At 47.7% G+C, this 22,777-nt stretch overlaps 1 protein-coding gene and 1 long non-coding RNA gene across 9 annotated transcripts in view; one reads left to right on the plus strand and one right to left on the minus strand.

The window, feature by feature from the left end:
* Nucleotides 1-22,777, plus strand: part of LOC126914267 (A-kinase anchor protein 200-like) — a 60,956-nt gene that overhangs the window by 18,343 nt on the left and 19,836 nt on the right. For 2 of the 8 annotated variants that reach the window (XM_050717968.1, XM_050717965.1), the window contains 3 exons: nucleotides 11,926-12,262; nucleotides 17,853-18,005; nucleotides 18,262-18,378. In XM_050717968.1, the coding sequence (XP_050573925.1) occupies nucleotides 12,026-12,262; nucleotides 17,853-18,005; nucleotides 18,262-18,378 (507 nt within the window). In that variant the 5' untranslated portion in view covers nucleotides 11,926-12,025. The other 6 variants (XM_050717967.1, XM_050717969.1, XM_050717966.1 and 3 more) reach the window with 6 other exon arrangements.
* Nucleotides 18,044-19,339, minus strand: LOC126914311 (uncharacterized). The gene is made up of 2 exons (XR_007709625.1): nucleotides 19,116-19,339; nucleotides 18,044-18,429 (listed from the first exon to the last, which is right to left on the minus strand). It is a non-coding gene; the product is annotated as an uncharacterized LOC126914311 (long non-coding RNA).

Below are 22,777 nucleotides of genomic sequence, written 5' to 3' on the forward strand. Positions count from 1 at the left end.
ATGCGCGATAGAGCTTGCTGGCATCGAATCAGCGACAGGCAACGCGGCCTTGTGCTCAATTGCATTTTCGTCGAATTACAATTCGCGTGATATTTCATCTGGTCGTTGACCTTCTCGCGCGGCATCGAAATGCGTGGGCGTTCATTCATTGGCCAAGAAAGCCTGGACGTGTCCGAAGTATGTACCTGTGCCATTTGGCATCGTGTCATAGATACACGTCGTACATCTTCATTAATTGGCGCCTCGAATAGCACGTGTCTACGCAACCGACTACATACCTTTTACACTCGATTCACTCGAGCCACCGTCGACGCGTTTTAATTGGTTCATTTCGAGCTTCGTTAAACTCGTTCGTCGGAAGGTTGAACGCATCGACACGATCGCGTAATGCTTCGATTAACAGCTAAACTAAATCTTCTATCCGAGTAATCTTATCCTCGGAATTGTCAAATTGTCGCGATTAATCGAAGCGAGATCGAAACAGTTCATGGCTCGACGTAAATGTATATATATATATATATATATTTACGTCAAAGCTCGATAGACGGTCGGATTTTCAAGTATGTATGTACGTCAGTACGCGACATTCTTCGAGTAGTACGTTCACACAAACGTTGTCGTAGTCAGCGACTAAGGTGGAGCTTCCGTTTCCGGCAATGAACGTGCCGTATAGGAGAATCAACACCGTCTATTACACGCTATATTCGTACGCAGCTCCCGGAGTCGCCTTTTTCCGCTGGAAGGCAACGTATTCCTTCGCTCGTCGAACGTTCACTATAAATTTCGGACGTTTCGTTGCGCGCTGCTTTCACCGAAATATTCTTGGAATATCTACGCATTGGAGCGCCCATGTTAATTAAGTACTTTCTTGTTCCAATCTTTTTGCCCGTGCCTAGAAGATTTATCTTTTTCGTAAAAGTTTTAGAAACGAACTATGTTCTCTATGTCCAGGGAGAAACGAATCACGAGAACTTTTACTGCACGACCATTAGCTGCTACTTTATTAATTTAAGAGGTATAATAGTGGTCCCAGTCAAGACGCAAAGGCTAACGTTCCTCGTGCATTTCGGTCGGAAATGCGCCGCGGCCTACTCTTCCTTTTTTCCTTTCTTCTTGGCTGCTTCCGTTTAGGAGATCGTGTAGGAGAAAGCTCCCACACAAAGAGGTTGTTAATAAATGAAGAATATCGTTGGTTCGAAGTTCGTACTTTCGGTACACGTTGCCGCGAAGGAAACGACCGTGTTCTCCGAAGCAGCGCAATTCTTCGTAAGCACTATAATCGATAGAGCGTACGCGCAATCTCGCGCACACGTAGACACGCGGCATTATCGTCGCGTATCATGGAAATCGCTTCTCCGTTCGCCATATGCTCGCCGGTGTACCGTTGTCGAGTCTCCTTAGAGAGAGCCGGTTTTCATTTCCTGCCGCCACGAAAGAATGGCTAGCCTCCGTCGATAGCCACTCTCTCCGCCTCTTTTTGCATACTCTCGATGCCGGGTGTCGTTATTTTATTTTTCCGCGCATTCTCGAAGACCCGAGAGCTCGCAGAGACGCATCCGCCGTGCCGGCCAAGAGTTTCTCGTCGCGGCGAATTAACGCGTGTCGAGCGACGTTGTTAACATCGCCACGGAGAATCAGTTAGGAGCGCGACTTCGCGTTCAACGATTTTCAGAGCGCAAACGTCGCGGTAATAGCTCGCCGGAGTTAAAAGGAGCGAAGAAATGAAAAGGAACTGACGATGAAAGATTCGCTGCTCTTTACTTAACGGGCGTACTAGCCGTTTAAGCACGGCGACCATTCATGGAGAAAACGATCGCCTTGGGAACAGGCCGGGAGATCAAAGAAATCTCGTGACGACATTCAACCGACCACGGGCACATTGTTCGTCGATAAGGATATCATTCTGGAAACTGTGATCCGTCATTGTCGCGTCTCTAATTGGGTTAATGTGTTTCGTAGCGAGGTCTCTCTTCGGCTTGGAAGCAATGCCAATTATCAACGGCGGTGATGTCGTGACAGATCGTTGTGTTCTTTATTCGTTCGATGGGACGAACAGGCCAATATTGAGAAAAGAAAAAGAAAGGTAATTCGTCCGATCGAGGAGATAATAAACGCTAAGTAGAGCATTCGGACAAGTGGGATTATTCGGGTCGTGTCGTTAATCGAATTTATTATTCGGCGATGACATCGTCGGTACCACTGGGTTGTTCGATTAACGAAAAGCGTAGGAACGGCCGATAGCGGAAGATAGATTTTAATTATTTGTTGGCGTGCCCCGCGCACGTCAGATTGCGCTCTAATAGGAAGCTGCATTCGGGCAACCGTGCGCGCTCCTAAAATCGATTTCCATTAATTCGAGGAAAGCCATTATATTCCGGTCTGAGAATATATGTATAGCCGAATATCTCCGCGCCACCCGTTATGTCATTCGGAGCGGTTTCAACGCGAATACCTTCCGCGCGATATTACCTTGTCTATAGCGTGATCGCTTCTGCCTATTAACTCGCGGCAACAGCAGCAACGTTCCGATCGGACCGGCATCGTTACGAGCAATTCGTAGCGTTACGGTTTCCTCGTTTCGAGTGAGTAACCTCGCGCGGTCGGTTCTAGAACCGTTCGACGAATTACGTATATCTTTTCTCGTTCTTTATCGCGCGTTTGCCACCATCTCTGCCGTGGATCGTTGCTCGAATATTTCGGCCCGAGTATTTATCGGCAGCTCGAGGTCGAAAGAATCGAAATGGACAATTAGGTTCTCCTTCACGGAAAAGAAAGCGTTTATCCGGTTATTGTTTGACGTGTACAAAAATGTCCTCGGCACGGAATGCTCCGTTGCATCGCCTCAATGAGCGTATACAGTAGTATGCATGCAGAAGAATTCGATACCTAGAGCTCGGAGGACTGGTCATCGATAACCGATATCCGTTGAACGAAACACGGGGGCATAGATTGTCGCGAATTGAGACGGATCGGGGCTTACGCATACCGTGCAGGGATTAGCTTTTCTTCGGACCGTGGTCGGTTTCGCGTAGCTGACACGGCGCGGCGTACGGGGAAATCGATAAATATCCGCGTGATTTCAAAGTTCGCCAGACGGTATGGGTGGTCGCGTCGTTCGGAAATCGATGCGACGACATAGCTGTGTCGAGGAACCGCGGGGGGGCAGGGATTTTATGTGCTCGTTGTGGAAAAGCGACGGGACGCGACGCATCGAAGTCTCTGAAGGACAAGAGAGAGAGAGTTGAACGTTTGGCCTGCCGGTGTCTAGTCGGAATTCCTAAATTCCGGACGCGGCGAATTGTTATCTAACTTGTTGGGCTTGGGTCGAGAGTGGTCGGTGTCGGTGTCGAGAGCGTTCCTCTGGTGCCGCTTTTCGCATTAGTCACCGCGACGACAGGCGAAAGGCGGCTTCGTAGTCGTAGTCGTAGTTGTAGGCGAGAGCAACGGCAGCAGGTATACGCGTATTTTGTTTCGCTCGAACGACCACCGTAGTTGTCTATAAACAACCAACGATTTCCAGGTAGAATGCGCTACAATCGCCGGAGATTATGAGACAGCGGCACCTCTACGGATAATCTTACGACTTACGACTCTAATTGCTTTCGGGAAAAAAAGAAAGAAAAAGGAAGACGATAAGAAGAATCGCGTGGTATAGTATACCGTGAGCGACGTGCCATTCGTTTAATCGTACGAATTCGCGATTCTCCGGTTGTCGCTTGACTTTCGCGAATCGATTTCCTCCCACTTGTTAAATTCGGTCGAAACTCGTTACGGTAGGTCGTTCACCGAGTACCACTGCCCATATCCAAACACCTCTGTCCGCGTATCTAGCCGTTAGAAAAGCTCCATCGAAAAGAGTTCATATATCGCGATTGAGTGACGTCGATTAGCGAGCGATCGAGAAGCGGCGAATTTTCGAGGGAGTACTTTGGCTACGGGGGAAAAAGTTGACCCTGAAAATGTGTAAATTCTATTGTGGAGCGAAACGTTGGCCGTGGTTGGAGATAGGGAGCCCTCCGTGACAGGACCCCGCCCTGGAGTCGAACCCCCCATACCCCGATGTTCTTAGCGAGCTCGAGGCAGGGCTGCCACCATCCGAACCGAGTCCCGGGGTGCCGGGCTCAGCCGATACGTTCCTGCCTCCCGTCTATCCCGGAGCTCATTCTTTCTCTAACCGTCGAGCAGTGCGGAGCGCAGTAAAACGAAGCAGCGCTCGGTTGTTCGAGAGTGAACGTATACGCTAACGCGGACTCGAGTAGCAAACGCGAACATAACGAGCTGAGCACGCGCGTTCGCGCGGATCAAAAGTACTCGCGACGAGGAATCGAGGAAGAAAGAGATCGTTACGTGCGGTGTTCGTTGGACGATTTTTACCAGTTTGTGCGCGTTGGTCGAGCCCTCCCCACGCACGACTTCCTCGGGACAAAGAGAGAGAGGAGGTACGCGAACGCAGCCGAAACTCCGTTCGGCGGGAACAAAGGAACGGCGGTACCGAGACGAATCGTTGTCGAGAGATCGGAGCAGAGAGAGGAAACGTGAAACGATCGATCGTTAGCTGCGGCTCCACGTAGTCCGGGGGTTCGCGATTATCGTCCTGTGCCCTGTGCCTGCCGATTGGTCGTCCTCGTCACGCTTCTATCGTACCTGGGGTGAGTCTCGCATCGCGATTAAGCCTGTCTATCGTGTTCATCGACGACTTCTTCGCCGTTCGAATCGTTGGAAAGGTGAAACCGGTGTTGTATCGTTGTTGGTCCGACGATACGTGCATAATACCGGCTTGTGGTTTAGAAGTTGAAGTGTTGTACGCGGCCGAGCTACGAGAAAACGTCGGGAGAGATTTTCGAAGCAGAAGAGCACTAAAGAGAAAGGAAAAGGAAAGGACAGGATAAAGGAAAAGGGGGAAGGAAGAAAGAGAGTGAAGGCGCGCGCGCGCGCGCATACACACGTACACGTACACGTACGCACACGTTCGAGGGAGAGAGAAAAAGAAGGAAAGAGCGAGCTACTAGCGAGCGAGAGCGAACGAGCGAGCAATACGTTGGTGACAGAAAGACGGTCGGACGGACAGACGGACCGACAGACGGACGCCGCTTCCCCTCCGCTTCTCTCGGCAGTCGGTCGCGCGTTACCGAGCCAAGTGGATGAGTTCGCGAACGCGCTCCTGCTAAAAGCTTCTGCTTGCTGTTTGTGCCTGACCGTAGGCGACTTCGGTGTTCCGTTTCCCTTTGCTTCTACCGAGCAAGCATTTCCTCGTGTGTCTCTGCCATCGTGCTCGGCTACTTTTCTTCACCTCTCGTACTCTCGTGTCTGTCTAGACGCCACGCATCGTGCTACACGCCCGCCACCGTCACTGCCACCGCCACCTCGCCTCTACCTCTCGGAATAATATATTCAGTGTGTTTCTTGTGCGGAGCACCGGCGAGGGACGCTCCTCCACGAGAAAAGTTTCGCCTCGTCGCGCCACTTACGACGCCCTCGACTATCGGAAGTGAGTACCAACCACCCCGAGTGCTCGTCGTTTTCTCGCCTTCGTTGGTTATATGCCGGGCCGTGCGCGCCCCATACACTAAACATTTTGTCTCTCCGCGTGTACGCGATACGTGCCGTCGCACCCGTCTTCTATTTAACATGCCCACCGTCCTTTCTGCCTTTTCCGTTCGTCGACTCCATATGCTTCGATCGGTCGGCCGTCGCGTCGGTCGTCACGTTTCTTTCGCTTAGTGCCTGTCAAGAAACGAGAAGTGTAACATAGCGCGTCGAGCGGGATTTCGAGTGTGTATACCCCCGCGCCATTTTGAAAATGGGCAGCATCAATCGATATAGCGAGCGACGTGCGGAGCCGGCTTTCAATTTCAGTCGCTCCAACGGTTTTGCTTCCACTTCTCGACGCATGCATCGCGACGTTTCCCCAGCGTCGTATCGATCGGCGTCTAGCGATCGGTCGGAAAAGCCGCACATTCGTATTTGTATGATCGAAGAATCGTTGGGAGCAGCGGCCGGTTACGCCATCTTGATTCCTTCTCCCACCATTTGGCCGGTATTAACCCCCGAACGATCGACCATACGCACGATTTCGAGACTACCAGTGACCTTTCCCTCTGGGCACGATCCATTGGAATCTCGCGATCGACCTGGCCTCGTGGTATTCCGTTTTCTGTCCCGCTTCTACGTTTGTTCGCTCGATGTGGAACTTTTGTCAATCCCTGGGCAGGACCCATAGAAATTGGAATTTTTTCAGAAGGCAGGCCTCGTGTCCCTCGAGAGAATCGACACGATCAGAAAAGTTGCAACAGAATGCTTCGTCCGCTCTCGCAGATTTAGCGTTTGCTGTTACCATGGTAAAGGAGAAGGAGAAGGATAGAAAGGAGATACGTTCTTGGCAAGCCGGGTGCCTTAAACAGAGGCGACGTGTCTGTCTACCTACAGTATTTCTCCCCTTCTCTCTCTCTCTCTTTCTCTCTCTCTGTCTCTCTCTCTCTCTCTCTCTCTCTCTCTCTCTCTCTCTCTCTGCTTTGTGCTGATTTTGCATAGCAGGCCTCTACCTGCCATGCATTTAAAACGCAGTCAAGGCTTCCACGGAAGCGATTGTTGTTGCTTGGGGAATGGCAGCCGGTGGAGAAAGGCCGAGAAAATGCTGATCCGACTAGCAGACCAATCGCTCCTCCATACTCCGTGGTCCGGTTGTTTTCCTTCGGGTTCTATGATCTCGTCATATTCGTCCCATAGGTAATTCATTAGATTTAGATTTAGGCGATTGGCGTATATCGGCCGATGCTCGGCTCTGTGGATGTTTTGCGATTTGCCACGTATTATCGTCCCTCCGTGTCTTCTGCGCTGCCTTTTTCTCTGCTTGCATCGCTATGATCGACGACAACCAGTTTCAGCAGCGGCGAGTCCACGCCATCCACGCGATAACGGGTCGTTAACTTGCCTACATCTGCCTTTCTCTCGTTTACAAGAACGAAGAAAAGAGCTGTTCCGACTGCTTAGGCAGACGCGCAACGCTACGTCGGAGTGCTTTTGAAACGCGCTTTACAACTCGACCGGTTTTCGACCGAAAACTCTTCTCTTCTCTTCCTTTTCGTCTCGGATATTTTTTCTCCATCTGTTTCCATTGTTTCTCCCGAAAATGTTGATCGATGGGTCGAAACTGGTACCGAAACTGTAGCGTGCTTCGAACCGAAAGCGTCTTATCTTTTTCTTTCGACTGTACCGCGTCAGTTCTTTCACACGTCAGAAAAGTTTACTCGCGTTATCCTCTCGGCATTCTTATCCTTGCGTTCCCTATCTCCCGGTGTTTACACGAGATTTTTGGATTCAGCTTCCAGGGACTTTCACCCTTGTCGGGCCAGGTCCGTTTGTTGTTTACACGAGCGAAGGGTGCACACGCGGCGTGCGCCCCGATCAAAAATAGATCCACGTACTACTCCGGATATGTGTGTATTTTTAAGCCCACTCCAGCCGGGTATACCCCGTGTCCTGGCCTGCCCCACCTTTGCCTCCATGCTGCGCGTACATAGGCTGAGCTTTCCTGTTTGCCCTTTACGACGATCACGGCGATTTTCATCGGCTGCAGTTCCCGTACGCACGCACGTGCGCCGCGCCGGATCTGTTCACGCATGCGGGACACGCGCCTGAATACGGGACGACGACGTCGCTTCATTCTCTCGGCACACTCGTAATTCTCAATTTCGAGAACAGTGGCCCGAGCAGATGTGCTTTTTTCGACGACGAATTATTCGCCTAACATCCCCGCGTCACGAGTATTAGGCGTGTTCGCCTTGTGAAAATAATGGACGATTGATTGGGTATACGCTATTTATGCGGCGTTGCCCCCGGCCCGTTACTCCGTGGGAATCAAGCCTGCATCGTGCTCTCGCACGCACGTACTCTCGTGTGACAAGGGAAAAGGAATTTCCCTTTTTCTCTTTTTTTCTTTTTTCTTTTTTTCTTTTTTTTTCGTTGGACTGATATGCGCTTTTTTTGCCGCTAATGACTCAACGGATGTGATCGTGTGTTGGTCGAGTACCACGTTCGACAAGTTTGTAAAACTCGTGCGAGCCTTCGATGCAGTGTCCTTGATTTAATACAGCACGGTGCGTTAATCGGGACGATCGCGGGATCGTTGTACGATCGCGTTTACAAACGTGTTTCATGTTCTAACGCGGATATCTTAACGACCCGTGAAATGTGAAAGTGCGTTTGATCAGCGATTAACTGGACGCTCGTGGAACAATTTTCTGAGTCACTATGTAAATACGCTGAAAATGTTATCGTTATCGTTTCTCGAGAATTCGGCGTTCCCAGCGTTTCGTCGAATCGTGTAGATACAGTTTGGAACGTGCGGTTGTTTTGTAACAGCGATCGAAAGCGAGGACACTACGGCGACCGTAATATCGTTGAAATAGCATAAACGTCGTAGACGTTGTCTCATTAGCATCGTTTCAAGCGTATATATACCGTTGGAATTTAGTTTCCCATACATCAACGAATGCGGTCTTGGCGTGACATCGTCGTTCAGGCCTTAATAGTCTTCGACGGCAGTGACCTCTGAATGTGCTTATTAATCTATTGAGCGGATCTGCAGAAAGAAATCTCAGTACGTGTTTTATTTTTTACTATTCTCTCGCAATGAATCAATAATTAATTCTTATAATAATTAATTCTTCTAATAATTAATTCTCTCTCTTCTCCCCGCTCTCGGTCGAAATCTACGGGTGACGCAACAGAAAAGCACGTTTTCGTAGAACTTTGTATTTTGCAAATAAAAATACATTACGAATGGTATGTGATAGGTAGGATATCGCGTTTTATTAGGTGTCGGATCGTTCCATGATTCAGAGATATGACACGATTCCCTTGGCTGTTTTGCCTTGTTTCTAGAAAAACAATAGTTACCGCAGTGAGTCGTTGAACCGGTATTTGAAGCGTGAATCGATGAAATAAGTGGTTTCGATGGCGGCCGACTTCCTTTCGCGTTCCTTCTATCTGCTTGACTCTATTACGTTTTACGCATCGTGACTAGTACACCTTCGGTATTCTTTTCGCTTCGGTGGACGAAATATCTCGCAACGCGATGTCGTTCATGATACGCGTTGGATGAGATATCTTGCCATGTTGTGTTGTTTACATAAGACTGAGCAAAATATCTAGCGACGCAATATCGTTCATGCGATGCTTTGAACGAAATATCTCGCGTTTTAATGTTTACGGCTGAATGTCGTTTATCGGTCATCGTAATGTAACATTATATACAATACCTTGCTTTGAATTATCTCATACGACAGAAAAATAAGATCACTTGTTTACAGAAACAGAACATTTCCTTCGTTTAACATTCCTAATCCATTTCACATTCACAAACGCAGTGTCTTACGAATTGAATTTTATGCGAGTCGTTGGACGAGATATCTCGCGTTCTAATGAAAATATATGCGAGATATCTTGTCCAAAGCGTCACATAAACGACACTGTACGGTGAGATATTTTGTGTTCCGATGCGAAGCGGTTAGGGATCGTTACAGCTGTGCCGTGGAATAATATGCCAAGAAAAGACAGATATGTAGGGTGATCTTTTGGCTGTCATCGAATGAAACGGAGAACGGGTACTAGGTGGTGTTATCTGGTGATGCAGTTTGCAACCGGCGATATACTAAATATAGGAACGTCAGCCAGAGATAAATCGTAGTAGGTACGAGAGTGAGTTATGAGAGGAAAGGCTATTTTTCCTGTGGGATGATTCCATGCTTCCCACGAGCATACGATAGTTCGACACGTGTTTTGACCTCTCCAACGTTCCACTTTCGATGTACTTTAGCCACACTAAATCTATTTTTTACCGACATACCATCGTGGGTACCCCGTAGTTGCATATGCTCGCTACACTCGGTAGAGATGAAACAACATAAATATTTGTCGAGCTTCTTCCTGCTGTCTAATGTATGATCGAGACTAATTAAGCGCTTCCTTTTTCTCGGAACGGCTTCCTTGCTTGTTGATATTTCGTAACAGGAATTCTCGGAGCGGCGAGGAAAGTCGTCGAAAATTCTTTTATTCGCGGGACCGAATTTCCTTTGAAAGAGATCAAGTAACGTTTGCCTCGATAACCGCTTGTCGTAATTCCATGGATTCATCGCGAAATGCGAGATGAAGCGGAACTTTTAATAGTATTTTCTTCGATCCAGCGAACCTGTGCTTTGGACGCTGCGTACTCCAATTTGTTCGGAAAATTCGGTATCGATGAGTGTGAGGGTGTTTCGACAGTTTACGAGGTTCTCCATTGTGAACCATTATTCCGTTACATGAAAATAATGGCGATGGTAGAAACTTTTTCGCTACATAGACTCGAAGCTGTTGATAGATATAGACGATAGATAATTTAGGTTGAAAAACTCTGTCGATATCCTGCCTTTCTTCCAGGAATTTTTTCCGTCTTGGTTTTCAGTAGCCTCGTCGATATCGGACCATCACCCGGTACATGAAAGATGACTAGCTTCTAACGCATTAGCGCAAGCGTGGTCGGTCCGTGGAACGCAACTAGAAAGTGCAATGTACCGCGAATAGGCTACCACAGACAAATGCTATTATTGAATGACAACGATACGCGCGCGGTTCGAGCCGTGTTACCTTTGCTTTGATAAAACTTGAATTATCGTTTATCATTAGCGACGCGCGATCGGTCGTTTTACCTTCTCGGATTTGAAATCGCTCGGTGGCGTTGATTACCATGAAGTGTTTGTCGATAGTGACGAAGTTACCGTTAGAAACGTTGCGTTGCATTACGTTTTTAACGAAAAGTCATCAGCATATGCTTCAATGCTGAAGATTCGAAACGAACTTGGAATTTATCCGTTTGTCGAGATCTGGATAATTTTTCATCTTGGTCAGTCCGGGTACAATGGATAAACCGGTGGTCGGGTAGTCGTGGCCGCAGATGCGTTACGCATCGTAGCTGCGAGGCGGGCAGCGGTGCGTAGCCACGCCACGTGCTCTTTAAACGCGTCTTACACACGAATGCGCCTGGTCTCGTGTTCGACTTCGCCTCGGCGTGCTAGTTTTTCGCACTCCTTGCTCGAACACAACGGATCGCTTCCTCTTTTACCGTGAGAGAAGCTTCGAATCGACCTCGGAACCGTTAACCAACCCGTTCCTGTCTTTTTAACGGCTCGCAGCCTATTTTCTAGCAGGATAATTAGAGAGATCTACTCGTTCGGAGAGCCTCTTGCTTCGCGCTTCTTGTCCTTTTTATCCGACGAAGCGATTTCCTTTCGATACCACAAATCTAAAATTATCATATCAGAAACTAACAAACGGATGAAGAGGTTTCGTTGAATTCTTTAACGCGATTACCTTCGACGTTTCATTCGCGAGGAATTTCTTTCTCTCGCGAAGCGTATCGCGTTGTTATATGCTCTTTCTTTTTTTTGCTCTTTGTCTTTCGTGTAACGAGTTCATATATTATTCATTATCGCTGGTATGCCTTGTGGTTTCTTTCACGAGCCGTGTATGGCAACGAAAAAGCTTTGCACGAAGGTTGCGCTATCGAAGTCGGTCTTGGACGCAAGGATTCGAGTTGCACCTGCAACACGAATCGACAAGTCTGCTTGTGCGAAAATCACAACGATTTATCGAGTATGACATTATCCGCATTTCGATACGATATCGGTGAGTCGCGCTCGCTTATCTCTCGATTCCAGGAAACCAATACGTTGTCGTGCTCCCAATCAAGAAATGACTCTGCTGCGAGAAAGAGATAAACTTGGTCTAATGTTTTACGAACGTTACTTTTGTTGTACTTTGGTGATATTCAAATGCGAAGGGCCGCGCATCGATAAACTGCATCGTATTCTCTCAAATCAGCGATCGCTAACCCATACGCGAGTTATCGCGCTTGATGCTTCGCTCACTTTCGCCGCTTGATTGCAGGTTGGTTTTATTCGACGCACGACATCTGATCACAGCATCCGGAAAGCGCGAACGAGAGACAGGTGAGACAGAAGGGGATAGAGAGGCAAAAAGAGGAAAGATGGGTGCGAGACAGAGCAGAAGGTCCGTGGACATAACGACGACTCCGAAGAAGGAGGGATTGCCCGCCGAAGGAGGTGTCGGTGATGCCGCTGCACCTGGCGATGGCAAGCTGGAAAGGATCGAAGAGACCGACACGAAGCCTACCACCAATGGAATAGCGCCGCACACGGACGTGGCCGAGGATAAAGACAAGGATAAGGACGATGCAACGGAAAAGGATAAAGATAAAGAGAAGGTGAGATACGTCGGAAACATCGATGCTTTATTTTTTATTTATCGAGTAGAATCGAAAATTGTTATTCGCTGTAGACGCGCGGTGACAATGGAGGGACAGAGTGCGTACGTGTATAATTTGGAGGAACGTTTCTTTACGACCAACGTACATATTTGTTCTTGATGACACACAGCGCTGGCTCGTAGAACGTTCTTCTACAACACGTTCCTTCGAACTCGTTGAAATCTTTTGACCGTTGAAACGCGTTAATGAATCAGCAACAAACCGTACGGCGCATAATCGCAAATACATTTCATTCGATTTTTTTCCTAGAACACAATGTACGGCTTGGTTATTAAATTCAATTGATTCACCGACTATGACGCGATTTCTTATTCGACAAGCGGAAGCACCGCGTTGTGTCTGTTGTCGTTGATATGGCGTTCTATGTAACGTTGCACGAGCGACACGTATACTATACACGCCCCGTTACGCACGTGCGTTTTGCGCGTGTACATCGCTCGCAGCGTTTTCGTGCTATTCCGAGATCGGCTTAGGAGATACGCCGGGCGTTCGACTCGCTCGAGAACTCATCGTTACAGGCAAAAATTCATAAAGCTCGCCTTACTCCGAAACGAGCGGATGCTCTAGTAAAAAATTTTGAAACGGTCGGATGTTGCACCAACGATCCGTCACGTTCCATTCGGCAGGTCGATGAATCGGTGTTATTTTTCGCCAACGTCGATCCATCTCCATATCAAGGAAATCTGAAAAGCATAACGCGGAGACTGTCAACGGCAGACATACTGTATCGAAAGTTTGAACTGTCACTCTCGTCGAATCGCGTAAGCGTCTCGCAGTGTATATCGCGAAATGCTCCCAGCTAGACGAAACCTGATATTTCCTCGATTGAGTAACCCCGGCAGCTGTCATGCACTAGATACGGTAACGCGCGTGAAAGAGGGGCAGAGAGAAAGAGAGAGAAAGACTGCTCTTCTGCCTCTTGCTTTCATTTCCGTTTAATAGCAGGTCCTTTCCCATTTCCTTCTCCATCTGACCGACGACACGAGGGATTTAAAAAGGCTTATCGGTCGTCTCCAATTTTTCCTGCTTCTTGGCGTCGCGATTCTATTATCTTCGCCATAGAACTCGACGTCGCGACGTGCTGTCCGCGCGTATTGATCGCTGTACATTTCTAGACCGAGTGGTATAAAGCTCGCCCGAGAAAGCCGTGCATTTAATTTCCTGGAAAAGTGTGTTTTTACACGCAGAGTACGCCCATTGTGCCACTTAACGAAAGCAGGATAGCGATCTTTCCAGAGGCGTGTAACGGTTCGCCTAGATAAACGCTAGAAACAGGAGTAAATCGGACCGTTGATTTTATTCGACGCGAGAACGAAAGTGTTCTCTCCTACTGCTAGTGGAACGTATATACGAGGATCCCGGTTCGAAATCTTTCGATACAGCCTCGGTAAACGTATTGCTCGGTGTCGGTATCGATTTCTCGATCTCGCTTTCACGCACAAACTCACGGAAACCGCGCTAATTCGCCATAAGCGTGTTATCGAGGCCGCAACAGGTTCACGATCGGGTGTATTGCGATCGCCATGCCGCGCCGGATGCACGTAGAGATAGCGGGATGTCGACGCAACGCTCGGCTTACCGAGATTACGTATTCGTCGCTCCAGATAGATTCGCGGAAACACCGGAGAATTGGTTAAATTTTCGCGTAGAAAAAATATCGAAATACCGTTCTGTCGAGGCCGAATGGTGTTGATCGTTAGCTCGTTAGCTCCGGAGCACAGAGGTGCACGCGTACCAGTAACGCGTTCTCGCGACTAACTGTAACCGCGTCTGTCCGCGTAAACGTTCTTACCTGTGCATACCTAACTGTCCTAGACGAATAAATCTTTCGTCCTGTCGTTGGTTTGCGCGCCTCTACCCACCTTTTCACTAAACCTATTAAAATACAAGGCGCGCACCCGCTCGTCCAGGCATCTCTCTGCAATCTTGCAAAATCTCCGAGCCAGGTGCGCGTACGGCAGTGAGACGCTGGTCGAGAGAATTCGCTCGCATCGAGCACCTGCCGTTGATACGTTTGCCTCAACAACCACATTCAGCCAGTGTGCTTGCTGATCTTTTATTTTTCGTCAACGAGGATCTACGACGCGCCGTGCCGGCCGGTGTTTTGCGAATAATTTAAGATATATCTGCGGTCTGACTACGCGAGTCAATCTGATAAGAAGATCGGACCTTACTTTTGTAACCTTGTCTATGTAATTTAACAGCATGTGCTTATAACAACGCTTACACGCGCAGAAACTGACTCTCTTTTCCGTGGGATTAACGGGTTTTAATTAAAAATACAATTTCGGCCTGCCACCGTTCTTTTTTCTATTTTTCGATCAAACTTTTTATCGGTCGTCGAAAGAGTTCTCGCGGTCGATCGCGATGCTTGCGAACGTGTGTACGTTGCCGAGTAACCTGAATTCTTTGCGATAGTTTTATTTCATCGGACAGGCCACTGTTGGTTGGGAACACGCGATGTTTTAAACGGCGCTTATATAGCGTAAACCATCTCAAGAAAAACGCTTTCTGAGTGAATCATCGCGCGCTACGCTTCCCCTCTCCAGAAGTCCAAAACCAACTCGGTTTATTAATTAATACGAGACGCGACTCATCTGTTTGTCGCCACTAATTAAAACTGCGTGCCGCTTGAATTCCATCGGATGTTTTGCGGACAAGCTACTACGTGTCGACAATAAAGGTCGCTGGAAGATTTCGCGTCTAGAAAATCAATTTGCCCCGAGGAACGGGGGACGAGACCGCGTACGATTTTTTACGCATTCCCTGGGCGAGTTAAAGACGCGACACCTGATCTTTTCGCGAGCCTTGCCAATTCAGGGTGAGACCTAAACCGAAGGTGAATTTAATCGCGCATTTTCGAACGCGTTTGCATTGTATATATTAGCTGCCGAGAAAACGAAGCGGGGTCCGTCTGCCGCCTTGAGAGAATCGAACCGATCACGGAAGGGTTCGCGATTATCTGCACGAAATTCGTAGATCCGGTGTCCTTGTCCAGTCACGTTTCGCGTGTGAATCGTTGTGAATTCCTCTGCCGAGACTCGCGTCGTCGTAACGTCAATGTTTTGCAATATTTCGAGATCACCGGTTCGTTTCGAGATTCGCACGAGTCGAAAGCGACCGCGTGATATTTTAGTACCTGGGCTGATTCAACCGCGTGGAATTCGTCGTAGAAACTGCACCTGCATCGGACCTCGTTCGTGTCCTCGAACCGATGATTTCTTTGTATGCCAATACCGTTCGATCGAAAAACGCGAATTTTTGCATCGAGCGCAAGGTCTAGCTCGTCGTGTACCTCTTGAATATCAACTCGTAGATAAATCACTGGCGCGCGTTTCCATGAATATTTAAATCGCGGTTGCGCGCTAGAAAAAACTATAAAGTCGAGTACGTGCGTTTAATTTCATTGGGAACGAACGCGAGCCAACCAACAGACGCGTTTCTCCTCTTTGCGACGTATGACCTCGCAATCGCGGGTTAATCGAGGATGTCAGATAAGCGAAATCAAAATTGACGGGGAGATGCAGGGAGGGGGAGGCGAGAGCCAATGAACGAACGAACGATCGTTGAAACTTTTCATAATTTATCTTGGCGTGCACGATCGTACGAATGCGAGCGCGTTGTTAATGAAAGATCTCGAAGGATAGGCACTCTGTAGATGAGGATCGTTGGCGCATATAAAGTCTTCGAACTTGTATGCGTAATGCCACTGCACGAGGAACGCGTGCCTACGCCATGCACATTGCTGCCTCTGCCTCTTCGCTTCTGCCACGTAGCCTACAGACTGTCTTCTTTCCTTTCTCCTCGGTATCAGTCACGATAGCGCGATATCCAAGACGCGTGCGTCTTCTTGTCTGGCTGGCAAGAACAAAAATAACCGGATATTTACATAATACAATCGGGACAAAAGACATCGCATCTGTATATAGACGATTCTTTCGATTTTCCATCCGATCGTCCGAGATCTTGAACGGTATTTCGAAGCTCGCTCGCGTTGTGGTTGAATAATGATTGGATCGCCGGTTCGATTAGCGGTGTTCAATGTAATATACTCGATGAGTTAACTCGTTCGTAGTATATGAAACACGCGACCAAGTGGAATTGTTCCCGAGGATTTGCATCGATAATAGAGCGAGCTTATGTTTACGCCATCGAAGGCGGTCAGGATCCGCCGCGGCCTTCAAGGAGCGTGGTAAACAATGCTTCGTTCGTCGTATTTCATTGTGCCAGAAATGCTCAGGAATGTCGGAAATAATGATTCATAAAATAGAATAATTCAGTATCGCGTACAAAGTATACGTGCTCCGATCGTTATTTACGGGAAACCGAGCGATCAGTGTCGAGTATTGTTCTTCGATTAAACGCGTGCACGAACATTACGCCTCTTATTTCTCTTTATCGTTGATCTTGACTCGTGGCTATGCTCCGAACTATAGTCAGGATTCCATAATCTCTGCAAGAAGTCCGCGTTTCACTTTACGATTCTTCGCTTGGAGAACCACTGATCGTTCTCTGTAATCTGAGATTTTCGCGGTTTCATCCTGTACGTCGTCCGACAGCCACAGCTGTCTCATTCTGATAAGTCTCGCAACTGTTGCTGCGAGAACGCGTTCTCGCTTTTTTTTTCTTTGCTCCGGTCCTCTCGATCGGTTCACCGCTACCATTTTCTTCTTGTTCTTCTCACACGCGCAAGCACAAATCGTTTTCTTCGATCGCCGATCGTTCGATAGCTCCCGGCATCGCTTTGGAGAACACGGCGCAGTAAAATTCGCCCTACGCGATGATGTAATCGGACGGCTGCGGTTCGCGTAAGCGTGGCGAATGACGAAATTCCGTGCGCGAGAACAACGCCTCTCGCTAATTTTTATGGATTTACCGCGAACTCGTATTTTTCCGCGGCATACCTGGTAATTTTTCGTTGACTTGCTCTTTGTTTACTTAGATTTAAAATGCTCGCGTGCGCTCCTCTTTTCGCATTTGTCTTTGTATATCTCTTTTTTTATTCGACGAAAGAACTTCGATTTATGAATAATAAAAGCAGTTCACGCGGGACGAAACGACTTGCTCGAGTATCGTATCGCCTGTGAAAGAAAAGTGCGGTCTTCCCTTCGAGATGTTGCTTGCTGTTGAATTTACGACGCTCCGAGTTATGTACAATATATTCGAAGTAAAGCGAATCGACGCGATTGGCGACCGAGTCGCCTATGGTCTCTGTAATTCTTTTACAAGAATCTGCAACGCTGGTGCACCTGCTGTCACGTGCTCCAAATCCTCGCCACACACCGATCGATATCGATGCAGATTTTACTGGTTTTACGAGCACCCGAGCACAAATTTTGTCACGGGAATTGTGTTAATATGCGATTGGCTGGATGGAGCCGTGTCGGTGACAGGCTACTTGCGTTCACTTTCGAATCCTTGCGAGTTGCTCCTTTGGATTCGACTATTTAAAGGACCACAACATTTCGTACCATCGGATGAATCGAGTCGATTTTCAACCAGTCTTTCCTTTTCCTCGTTGTTTCAGCAGGAAGAAGTAAAGGCCGAGGAAACGAAGCAAGAGCCGGCTGGAGAATCTCCCGCGGAAACGGCGGAGGTCACAACACCAACAGAAGGCACTCCAGCTAGTCCCAACGCTGTCACCTCTCCAGACAACAAGGAAACCAAAAAGAAGGAAAAGGTGAGGTCGATTGTCTTGGAATATGTAATAATCCGTGATGGTATACGGAAGACGAAGCTCCATTTATTACACGGTAAAGTATATACACAGAGGAAAACTAGCTTCGAAGAATCAGATGGATTGACTCGTTGACGATACATCGCGCACGTGTATCGCCCGAACAGATTCTATTGTGTACACAGCATAGAAGAATAAGACACGTAGTTGCGCGTAATGAGTTCTTTGATCATTATCGATACCGTTTCCTCGTTCATAGATGAAGAAAAAGTGGTCCTTCAGGTCGATCAGCTTCAGCAAGAAGGACAAGAACAAGCCTGCCCGTGAAGAAGCGCCCAAGAATGGAGACGTCACCAAGGAGGAGCCTCTTGCAGAGGTGAGTGAAGAATCTTACCTTATCGGATCTTTGTACGCTTTTCTTGCGTCCCTGTAGAATCGAGGCGACAACGTAAACGCGCTGAATCGCAACCACTATCGGAATCGATAATATAACAGAGATAACGGAATTATTAATTACGTTATCTCGTATTAAAAAAAAAAAAATGCATTCTGAAAACGTTATTCAAATCGAAATTTGTCTTTGTGATTGATAGCTATCACCATCATGACAGCGAGGTTCGAATAAACATAGAGCACGATATTATTGACGACGCGTGTATGTATAATCTGTTCGGTGGAAACAAAGCAACGGAAATTTAACTGTTGCTTCTAGCAGTATCTGGTCGATCCAGAGCACACGTTGCAAAAGACCTGGAGGTGAGACAATAAAATTTAGCCTGGCTCTGACCGATCGATCGATCGATTAGTCGACCGATTCCAGGCGTAGAAAGGAAGTCAGAAACGTCGGTGAAACTAGCGTAACGCAGGACACTGCTCGCTCGAGCGTGATTTGTGCTCTTCGATTTCAAGCAATCGGCGTGTAGTGGTATAATCGAGAACGACCACGCGATAACCGTCACGGATCGAAAACTCGGCCGGTGTTTAATTGGCCTCGAGACGTCCAATAAATCTCGAACCTTTCGTGATTATCAAAGATTTATTTTACAAAAAATGATAAACGAATAGTGGAACGATCGGCGTTAACAAAGTCAACTATAATACTCGGCCACGTACCGATTTTTCTGCTTGGATATTTATAGCTTGGTTCCCCCGGTCGACGACTATCGAAAACCTTCTTCTGTTAATTGTACCATCTAAATGCTTCTTCAACTTCGTCAACTTAAAGCATCGACTTCTATGACGCGGCAAAATCTCTTTATCCTTCGTTTTATCGTCGATCAAGATCTACGTTGTAGCACGGATAACATGACGTACGCTCGATAAGTAATCGAGCACGATTCTGTTTAAACAACGTCTGAGATTCCTAGCAGCGATTCTAAAAACGAAACGCGTGCAAAATGTCTGTTCAACAAAATGCTCTTGGTTTCGCCATCGTCCGTTATAAATCCATCGTAAAATATCTGTAATAAGATTATCTATCTAAAGTATCTATAATAAGTAGCGAGATTGACCTATCTCCTTTTTCTCGGTCGTACCTCAGGTCGTCGAGCTGGCCACGCGTAGGCGAAACGTAGCCTCGAGATCGTCAGGGCTAATCTCCTCGTTTCTTTACCACCTTCTTCATCTTCTGGCTGTTCTCTGTCTTTCGTGTTGCTGCTCGCAGATTCTTTTCCTTTTTTTGCAACCTCGCCACACGGTGGAAAGAGTGGGAAGAGTGAGCAGCCGTGACTCATCCCTCTTGTTCGTCGTTGCTCGCGAGTTTCGTGATAGGCTGCCATGGAAAACCGGCTTCGAAGTCACTGAATTATCCTCTTTGCTTCTCTGTTTCGTTCTGCCTTGTGTCTCGCTGTCCCCTCTTGTGTCCTTCCAGAACACGTAATCGTCCTCGTCGCCTCCACTGTCGCGGCCCTGATGCGAGAAAATAAGTCGTTCATAGCGTTCTCTGCTGGCTCACGTTGGTAAAATCGACTTGGCCGGATCGAAGAATGGTCGGCCGATCGTAAACGACAGCAACGTTTCCGATTGGAAATTTTGTATTCGATTAGGAAGTATCGATACACGGTACCAGATACCCGACAGATAAACGTTATAAATGCGCTCGTTGACGTACGTTACGTTACTATTTATCAGACCATTTTGTAGACATCTTTCGGAGGATGATGGATGTTCTCATATCGACTTTGTTAGACGTTGCCATACACGTGTCCCGGTTCACCAAGAAGAAAGATACACACGGGGAAGAAACGGCTTGGCGATATCGTCGTGTTCTCGTCTTCGAGGCTGGAGGCAGCAGCAGCGTCTCTCTCTCTCTCTCTCTCTTTCGGTGGATATCGCGAGGCCCGCGTTCAACCGCGACTTTCACTCCCTTCGAACAGAGAGCCGGCATTCCGAGTCATTAAGGAATTACAAGTGGTGGTGTGTAGCGCAATGTGCCTCGTAATAGCGAGATGTCATTGCACAGCGCGTTATGACACCACCACGAACAACGACTTACTGCTCTCCGCCTTGTTATCCCGTATTTCATCCGGACCAGTTCCACGTAACTTCTTCATGGTATTCTGATCTTCGCGTTTCTACGGATTCCGTTAAAACGTTGGATCGTTGGGACGCTACACGCGTTATCACGACTGGTTTCCTCCGAGAGTACTTATTCGTTACGTAGAAGACGGGTCGACCGGAGTTAACGGCTGACCTCTTCACCGGTGTATGACCGAGCACGTGCATCGTCGCCGCTCGGATTTGCGTGTGCGGATTTTTTACAGACGAGCACGACTACACGCGGTATAGTCTGGCGCGGCATACGGTTCCATACCACGGAATGGGAGTGGTGGGCTTGTATTCTCCGAACAACCGTCCTATGGGACGTCGAATTACACGCGTGCGTCCTCTTTAGTCGCGCTAAATTTTTGTTCGCACATTTTGTGCCTTTATATTTGTGTAATTAAAAATTCGCGAGCTCGGTTTTCGCAGCTAAAGAAGCTGGCAATTATAACGAGTAGCCTTGTTTCCGCATCGACCCGATTTCCTACGGGAAATGAGACATATCTGTCAGAGAAATCGGTAACGGGGCTGGACGGGACTGGTCGACGATCGTCTATGCTTGTCGTTCATTGTACTCGCTAGTAACGCGGTTCAATGGCCCAAACTTCCCGGATACGCTTACCTCCACTGTGTATTATTTGTCGCGAAAATAGTTTCGGTTTAATGACTTTGTTTGCATTGCAACGCAGATACTTAAGTATCGAGGCTCATAGTTAGAAACATGGTCGACTTATCCTCGATAAGTCGCCTGTCAAAGATAAACGGTTGTCGTACGGATGATCAGATTTGCGTCTGTTGGTTCTGTGAGGCAAAGTTGCTGCGCTGACAAGCAATGCTCGAGGTAAAATAACTCCGAATCCGGCGTTTTTCTTACACTCGATCGTTCTCTCCATTTTATATTAAGATTAAACGTCAGTACGGTAAATTGTATAACGAAGGATTCGTTTGTTCGCAAGAAGCTTGTTAAACTATGGCTCTTGTTGTACTCTTCGTTATCTCTATTCCCGTTGCAATGTCACACCGTGATAAAGGCACAGGTCTGCTTTAAAAATAACGAACACGCTTATTTATTATTCGTCCGGAGACGTAATTTGCGAGACGACATAAATTCGCGTAATCGGCTCTCCGGTATCATAGATATTCCGATCTTAGTACTGACTGTATTCGCTTCTTCGCGAACGTTTTATGCGATCGTAAACAAGTTGGTAACGCCAAGGCCCCACGTGTAGGAGGGAACGGTAGATCAGAGGGTAAGTAGCGTTTCTATTACCGCAGAACCGTTCCCGTGTCTCTTATTTTTCTGTGCGTATATTTGAAACTGTTTTACTTCCATATCAGCTCCTTGCCGAATCTTATCTGCCGCGTACGTTTCCGGTCCCAAATATATCGTAAATACGATCTTATCGCGATTTATGATAGTCCCGGTGATGTTACGATATTCTAAATCGAAATATCCTATAACGACGCTGATTGATGCGACAATACTCGGAATATCATAGAGTAGAGTAGTAGAGCACACGCTTTAGTACTTTTTAGCAACGGTACTGAACGAAGAATGTGATACACTGACGCTGGCGTATAGAAACTGCAAGGTGGTCGACGATCGATTTTCCACGTTATGCGTTGTCCATTCGGATTTATGGGCGATCACCCCCGCCGCTTTTCGTGGGATTTAAATCCATTCCTAGGTCTTCCATTCCCGCAGAATGTCCTAGGATTCTAAGAACGAGGCGAATGTACAAAAGTCGAGAACACAATAGCTTTAGATAGGTGGGGTAAAATCGAATTATGGCATGGTCGATACAACTGAACTATACGCGATCCAGAGGATAGGGAGAGATTCAGAGATATACGATCGAATAGAAAATCTGCTCGATGTCCGAAGAAGTGGCGAGGGAGGCGAGAAGTGTTTGCCGTGGATGATGCGAAGATCGAGATTGGCGAAGGACCGCGAAGAGGGCCAAGAGGATCGCGCTCGAGAGTCTTTCTGTCTGTCTCTCGTGTTCCCGGTTTCGCACCTACGCGAACGTCACATTGTTTCCTAGTATGCACCCTCGCGCAAAGCGCAGCAGGAGAGAAGACTACTATAGGAAAGGAAGGGGTGTGGTCGCGCCCATGACTCTCTTCCTTTGTCCCCTTTACCCTCTTTCTCTTTCTCCCTCTGCGAATTTACTCGTTCACCAGCACGGAGAACGTTCGTATATCCCGTGGCTTTTATCGTAAAGAGTTGGAAA

Source organism: Bombus affinis, chromosome 3, assembly GCF_024516045.1.
Source record: "Bombus affinis isolate iyBomAffi1 chromosome 3, iyBomAffi1.2, whole genome shotgun sequence".
Taxonomy (NCBI): domain Eukaryota; kingdom Metazoa; phylum Arthropoda; class Insecta; order Hymenoptera; family Apidae; genus Bombus; species Bombus affinis.